Source organism: Anabas testudineus, chromosome 16 (genome assembly GCF_900324465.2).
Source record: "Anabas testudineus chromosome 16, fAnaTes1.2, whole genome shotgun sequence".
Classification (NCBI taxonomy): domain Eukaryota; kingdom Metazoa; phylum Chordata; class Actinopteri; order Anabantiformes; family Anabantidae; genus Anabas; species Anabas testudineus.
This window is the reverse complement of record NC_046625.1, coordinates 3,739,227-3,747,403: the sequence shown is the minus strand read 5'-3', so window position 1 is coordinate 3,747,403 and position 8,177 is coordinate 3,739,227. Positions and strand designations below refer to the sequence as shown.

Sequence of the window (8,177 nt, the reverse complement as noted above, 5' to 3'; positions counted from 1 at the left end):
TGAAAGGTAACTTCAAACACTTGACTGAAAGGTGGACATATCCAAAGTCAGTAGTGGTCACGCTGATGCCATCTTGGATCCAGGCAGGGGTCTTATACCAGGCAGGTGACGTGGATGTGAAGTGAAGGAGTGTGTCACTCCTGCTGAACCCCCCTGAGAACGGAGAAACGCAGGTCAAGTGCAGGAATCCACCCATCTGACACTGAGACACGCAGTAAACCAAGTGCCACTTCAGGCAGCAGGACAGAGAGGCTTCTTTTTTACCTACAGTCCTGAACAGTTGACAGTAGGAGAAGATACGGCTGGTACTCCACGATCATGAGGTCGTACTGTAGGCGCCTTTAAAGACTCACTGAAATGGTAAATCAGTTTTTTATGTCCTCTATTGGAGTGAATTGTTTCATTCTGATTGACGTTGTTGTTACTGGTGATTTGATTGCTGCCGTATATGAGTGGGCACTAAAACAGGACAAGAATTCCTATGTACTGTGTAAAGGACTTTAATCAACAACTCCTACAACCCAATCAGCCAGAAAGGTGGTTTGTCCATAAACTGTAATATGACCCATAGAGGCGTTGAACTACACGGTTAGGGTCAGGAAAAGATTCTCGTGACATAACTGAAACTATTTTATCTCCCAGCAGTTACAGATGGTGTGAGCTGCCTCCACAACAGACCTCCCTGCAGTTGTAAGTACTGAATACTTAAGAGATTTTTGCCTAATAATAGCCAAACGTAGTTGAAAAAGAATGATCCTCTTCATCACAGTGTAGTCATGAAGACGTCACAGAGAGGGATTTAGACAAAAGGAGCAGTAATAGGGATGTACAGTATATGGCATAGATGCAACTTATCACAATGAGATACGCTGCAAAATAAAAATGTGTTTCTGTTATGCACCTAAAGTTGAAGGAGAATAACTAAAATATTGCAGTGCTGTGGAATTCCCCTTTAATAGTCATCTTAGATTAGTTTAATGGTAAAATAAGGGATCAAATGTGAAGAATGATTAGTAACGTACAGTAGGTAGTCATCAGGGAATGAGCGCACATAGAGTCTAATCATCCTCTCCTGACTTGACATTGTTGAATAAAACCTGCAATCAAGCAGCTTAACTTGCACCAGACGACGGCAGCTGCAGCATTAGAGGCTCAAAGGTCAATACGCAAAGAACACCAGGACACTATGTCAAACAGTAAAAGCTTTTTTACTATGTCCATTATCACTTTTCCAGTAAACATTGGCAGGCAGAGTTTGTTTTAGGCAGAACGACATGGAGTGAGTTCTACAACGAAGCATTAAGCAGAAAAATAAATAATACTGTGTACAAAAATACAACCTCACTGTACAAATGCTGCACCTTACAAAGCAAAGAGCTGGTCGACTGATCGGACCTCAGTCTCCACCGGCATATGGCACTTTTAAAGACTCAAACAGTCAAGTCTAAAAGTATAATCAGAAAACATGCAGGAGTGCAATTCTTTTAAAGATAAGACATTTATCAGGTGTTTCTGACGCCGTGAGTCTGTAATAAATCCCCCCCAAAATTTAAGATGCTGTGTGTATGTGTCTTTGGTGAGACTGAGCTGAATTTATGTTGATTTTATACAATATACTTTTTAAATTTGCTTTTTCAGAAGATATCCCATAAATTACCACTGGCATACAAATTATTAGCTGTAAAATCATCTGAAAACGAATTATTGATTGGGATTAACTGTGATTATTGATTCCTCAAATCAAGACTGTACTATAATATGTCAACAGTCGTTTTGTATTTAGACTTTAATTGGCTAATGTACGCTTTTATGCAGCGCAGACTGAAAGACATCAGAACAAATCAATGATGAAAAGGAGGTCAAACTGCTTCTTGTGTGATAGTACTAACATACAGTCTGATTGAACACTAGTCTGCAGCCTTTTCACTGCAGCTTTTCATTTTAAAAGTACCTGAGTACCTGATCAAAAAATAAGAAAGGAGCTTTTAAAAATGCAGCCATCTCATAAGTGAAGCATGATATGGTTAAGCTGAGTTGCACTGTAGATGCAGATTCAAAGACGAAGTCAATCATGCAACAGAAAGTGTGCACACATTAGGTAAAACTGTCTGGAAACCTCTCGTGCAACGTAAATCTAAGAGTGTCATGCATTTATTATGAACTATCAATAATCATTCCCAACGTTTCCACTGACGGAGCGGCAGCACGGCTGTTCAAAACATGACAAGGATGACTTGGGGAACCATTAAAAGAAAGCGGCAGTGACTGTGTCTTTTCACTACTCGAAGCTGTTTGTGAGTGAAATGCAGAAGAAATGCTGAGCAAAGAAACTTCAGTTCTTACTAAACACATGTGGGAAAGATCAGCTCCAAACGCCTGATATGTCAACTCCAACAGCAGCAACCTCTTTCACTGTCCATCATGCATCTGGGGTATGCAAATGCAAAAAACCTTAGAAAACATTAATAGCAGCAAAATATGAATAAATAAATAAATACATCATATCACATAACACATTCATCTGTGGACTTGTTCCACATGGCACAGATCACAACAGCAAAAATAAAAACTGACTTAGAAAATTTGTAGAAGTGGACTTCCTGAAATAGCGTCAGTATTTTTGGAGCTAAACTACACTACACACTGCAGATCAAAGCATCAGTCCCAAACGCGCCTCATTCTGGATCAAATGAGGAGTTCTCACTGACGTCTCCACGGTGCAGGTGACACATACTGAACCTACAGTTTGCTACTGCTCGCTGGGCTCTCAGACAGGCTTCAAAGACCCTCTTCATTAACAGGCTGAGCGATCCACTTGTGACTGCTGCTCTGCATGTGCTTGGGAGGCCTTGAAGGTCTTAAACCGTGATGGATCAGTCAGTCTTTGCTCTCTGCGCGTGTTCTTCTGATGACGGAAGAGAAGAAACTTCGGCCTTGTGGTGGTCCCATCAACATCGGGGCCTGGTTCTTGTGGACAATCTCAATCTGGCATTGGGAGCAAAGAAGAGCTGATGTTTAGTTAAAACTGAACAGTGACAAGTTATTTGTGAACCAGGAATCGAGGCGTCAGTACAGGTGTTGTTGCACTGTAAAAATGTACTACTTCAGTTAAACCACAGTAAGTCCTCCTATTTATTTTTTATTATATTTTTATAGTACAAATCAGCAAATTAAATCAAACTGTCGGATAAATGTAGTGGGGAAAAGTACTGTATTAAATAATAATTGAACACAATTATTTTAATTTTAAAATTATATTGAACTTTCTCGAACTTTAAACACTAGAAGTGCAGCAAGTACAACTGTACGTGGTACTGCAATATTGAATACTGTATTTAGTTAATTATTAAAATTGTGTTAAAAGAAAAATTCAATACAAAACTCATAGCTGTTGTAGAGCTTATGAGGAACAGTTTATTTTACTCGTAATTTAAATCACTACAATTCCTCCTTAAGAAACAACAAAGTTTATTATACCCACTGTTGTCTCCCCAATGAACTCAATAGTGCATCAACAACATTACATCTTTCATATGGGTCTCTAGCTCCATATGGGTTATTGTCAAATAGGGTCTGTTGGCATATAAATGTACACTTGTGTGTCCTTAATGTGACAAACTATGAGAATGCCTGGGTTTTGTGGCTCTGAAAACAAATTGTGACATATGTTATGGTGGATTATGGTAAAGTGTGGGCTTCATGGGTTTAATATCCTGTTTCCCAACAATGGCGCCATTTCTGATGAAGGCTGAAATCGTAGATCAATGGAGCAACAAATAAAAACCATCAAGTGTTGTCATATTAAGCATGTAGTTCATTATACTGTTGCACTGAAGAGTCTAAACGCAGTAATGGGGAGAGGAAATGCTGCCATCTGCATTAAGGAGACCACATTCACTTCAAAGAGAAGCTACTATTTATTGTACTTGCACTCTGACTCGGTAGCAATTACCAGCTTTTGTAGTCTTCCTTCCATCATTAAACGTGATTGAACTTAATGTTTCTGATGTACGTTACACAATAATCGTTGTAGGCAAGACAGTGGTCACAAAAGAAAGATCTGAAGGAATACCTGAGATAAATGTGGACCTCTATTTTAAATATGCAACATTAGGCACTTAATTGCATCAAGAGCCCACTTAGAGAGCAACATGGCAGAGAAATTTGAACAATTAGAACAAATTAATTACGTATCTCAGCCTTCAAAGATCATCCAAATTTAAGAAAAACATGAGGGCCCTTCATTTAAGATTAATCATTTTCTGGAAATACAGTGACATTTCAGTTCATAGCAGGTTTGCAGACCTAGTTATCAAAGAGGCAGTGATACATGTCATATGTTGCTTCAGAATGCAAATAGATTGATGGTGTTAAATATGTTATTCATGCAGGGGAACTGAGGTGCATTTGCATAGTTGTTGTTGTTAATAATTAGTAGGATAACATCCCATTTGAACCGTCGTGTTTTTATAAGCATTTATCAGGTTGACTGATTCAAATTCAGCACCAACATACAGTATGAAGAATATTCACTCACTGCCGCACAATTATGTATTGTCAGATCCTAACTTTGCTCTGTGGATATGTGCCAGCAGATACAAGAGCACTTGCAGGCTACTCGTTTCGTCATGCACTGAGCGATCCATATGTAAATCTCAGCAGCACTTCATCTGCAGTGGTGATGTAATTAAAGTCTAAAACAACTGTAATCAACACAAAACCGATGAGTTGAATTTTGAGGAACAACTTGGACAGAGAGCAAACACTTGTCGAGGTTTGTCACATCTTTGTGACAAAGTTAGAGCAAATTAGAAGAAGTAAGATTTGCGTCGTTAAGTATTTGTTATCATAAATTAGCACAAAGCAGTGATCTGTGGGGAAGAAAAGTGCTGAGGAGATACTGTAGCAGATTGGACTGTGAATCTGTATATATATCAAATTGTATGCAGTATTGTAGTATTGTTTGTTTGCTTTACAAACATGCAATACATACAAAAATGAGCTTAATAATGATTCCTCTTACATCAACACTTCTCCAGTGCAAAAACCCACGTGCATGTGCTACACTGAAAAAAAACTGAATACGTTTATTCACTTACAGTGCAGGGAGTCTGCATCCAAGGTTCACCATCAATTTGCATTGGAAGAGATTTACTGGTTCTGTAACAAATAAAACATAATTTTACAACTTATAATAACTCTGATATACAGATTTTTTTACCTTTTATTTTTTGTCATACAGGTAACAGAATGTGTGTAACTTCGTAAGCTAATATTAACAAAATCAGAATAAAAACCATTCACTAACTTGACCAGCATTTTTTTCTGTGCAGTAGTTTAATCCAGTTCAACACAGACCTGATTGTCACAGAGGAGCACTGTGCCAGACGTCTTCCAGCGCTCTTCAGGCCGGTGTAGATCTGACCCATCTCCATGGCTCCTTCCAGTCCCACCACCTCCAGCAGCTGGTCAGACAGGTCTGAAACAAATAAATATATATATAAACATGGCTAGTCAACTGGACTTTCCACTGCTATCACTGAGGTGAATTTGAGAATTAGCAGTGTAATCAATGCTGATAAATAGAAAGTTAGACGTTGCTGATGTTATTTTAGATTTAAAATAACATCTACAGCGAGTGAGAACAATGTGGAGTGTAGGAATTAGTAAGAAAATATTAAGAAAATGAGAAGGGAAAGAAGTGAGAAACAAAGCAAGGATGAATAAAAGAACATGACACATGATGTTTCTCACTTCAGGTCTTTCCTTCTGCTTCTGAAAGATTTCACATTCACAGTTAAAAAAAAAGAAAGAAGGCAACAAGAACAACAAGCTACAAACAAAACAGCTATTAATTAGATTGCACCGGCAATGCAAGTAATCTTGTGATAATATAATTATTAATTTCTCTTCTGTTTTGCAGTTATGAGCATTGATTTTGCCCCTGCTGGAAGCCCAGTGTCATGCAGGGCCCATCTGTTTCAGAGGCCCGTTCTGCCTCCGACTCTCCATCGACTCGTCCCTCCACAAATTAAGAAGCTGCTGCCTCGCTGTTGGGAGTATACAGACACTAATTGAAACTAAGACCCATTTTTAGGCTCTTGGTGCATGCGAGCGAGTTAGCTTGCTGTCACAGACGCTGCTTTATCGCTGTCATGTTTAGCCGTCTGAGCCGTGTTAGTTTCCTGAAGGAGTGTCGTTAGTAATGTTGCTGTTGTCGTGAGGTGTTGTTGTTGCTGCCGAGCTGTGGTGTCCAGCTGTCACCAAGGTGACGGACATGCGTCCGTCCCTATCTCAGTGCTGACCTGTGAGTGCAGTACTTTCCAGGGTCGAAGTGGAAGAGTGTGTGTACATACACAGCAGACCTCTTGACACTGGGCTTTAAAGCTGCTCCCCCTCCCTTAAGAACTTCTCACTTTAATGCAAATGGCTCACCCAGACCTGTGCTGACACGTAAGATGGACAGAATCACCATGGTGATAGGGATTCCTTGTTGTATACGGTAACAAAAATCAGAAAAGAGTGCAAACTGTGGTTAAGACCATAGAGCCGGTCTGCCAAATATAACAAGCTACAGTGGAGTCAGTAGGATGGTTGTACGATGAACTACACCAGCCACAATATTAAAATCCTCAGCCTAAAACTGTCCAGGTCCCCTGCTCTGACCCATCGAGGCATAGACTCCAAAAGAGAGACAGCAGCACATCCTTCAAAGCATAACCTTGGTTATTTTCTATTTTCTATTTATTTGGTTATTAACTGAACTTGGAGTAAACTGCTTTCCCAAAAAAGATTAAAAACACATTTGCTTGGTTTCACTCAATGTGGCCATAATGTTCTGAACTGCTATTTCTTTGTACAGAGGTCTGAAGTAAGCTGTGCAGGAGCAACATCTCCTGAGGAATGAGGTGTTTAAGAGCATTTAGAGCAATGATTTTAAAAGAAAGAAGATCTTGACCAAACATTTGGCAGGATTTTTACAGCATGGATGAATGAAGTCCATGTTTGTTGTTGTTTCAGTCTAAAAACAAACAGAAGAATGATATTAATATTATACTATTAGTACTGAGCTAGAGCCAAATGATGTTAGCTTAGCATAAAGACTCAAAGCATTGGAAAACAGCCACTTTACACAGTATCAGAACCCTCTATAACCTTAAAAATTATCTTTTAAAATTAAAATTTAATTCAACAAATTGGTTGTTCATATTGCCTTTAAATATTAAATTTATTTTCATCTGTTATAGTAAAGTGCAGAGATATAATCTGAATATGGGTATTACTAAATGTCATTTGTTGGTCAACTTTCATTTTTCTCTAGAACCACCAACCATTAATTTGTTTTTTACCCAGAATAATAATCAAAGATGACGCATCATGTTTACTTCACAAAGATAAGTCACCTACTGTAAGTGTTTATGGGTGAAGGAGGCTGAATTATTCACATGAGATGAGCAGCTGGAGGCTAAATATAAACTAAAACACCTCTTATCTAACCTACAATCAACACTACGCAGCCCGCTTGTGTGACAAACCAATATTTGACTTAGATAAACACACACATACACAGACAAGGTGACAAAGCAGGCTGAGTGAGACAGTTATATGAATGAATGTCCATATGGGAGATTCACAAAAGCAGCACTACAGCTTTAATCTCAGTTGTGTCTTTCCGTCAGAGTGCAGGATTAGAAATGGTGTCCTTGTCGCTGTCAAACAACTAACTGTCGAGGCCTGCGGCTGCACTGACACATGTGGAGCGACAGGGTGAGAGTGTAGGAATAAGAGAGAGACAGTGACGGAGCGGAGCGGGGCTGAAAGTAAAACTAAGGAGGAATGGCGGAAGGAGGAGGAAGACCCATCCTCCAATGAAAGCTTCATGGGACTTGTCACGGGGCATCAGTCCCAAGCATCAACCCCTCCACCCACACATGGATCTCCCACCACCCCACCCCTGCACAGCCTCTGTCCCATTCTAAATAATTCACTCTGCAGCCATTCCCTTCCACCTGAGGGGTTTGTCTCCTGGCGTCACCAGCGGGACGATTTAACAGCTCCCGAAAGGTCACGTTTTTTTTTTTTTGTTTTTTTTTCTCCCCTAGCAGCATCCATCTACTCATCCACACACATTCACACATACATCCAGCCACAAACACACACCTGAATAATCCCTGCCA

The 8,177-nt window shown here is 39.6% G+C and overlaps 1 protein-coding gene across 1 annotated transcript in view; it reads right to left on the bottom strand.

Annotated features, from left to right (window-relative positions):
* Window positions 1–1,221: 1,221 nt before the first annotated feature.
* The window catches only part of dgkb (diacylglycerol kinase, beta), a 53,819-nt gene continuing 46,863 nt past the window's right edge, over window positions 1,222–8,177 (bottom strand). Inside the window, exons 23-25 of the mRNA XM_026370145.1 lie at window positions 5,359–5,479; window positions 5,100–5,160; window positions 1,222–2,985 (exon numbers count right to left, since the gene is read on the bottom strand). Coding sequence (XP_026225930.1) covers window positions 2,878–2,985; window positions 5,100–5,160; window positions 5,359–5,479 — 290 coding nt within the window. The 3' untranslated portion in view covers window positions 1,222–2,877. The remainder of the gene's footprint in view (window positions 2,986–5,099; window positions 5,161–5,358; window positions 5,480–8,177) is intronic.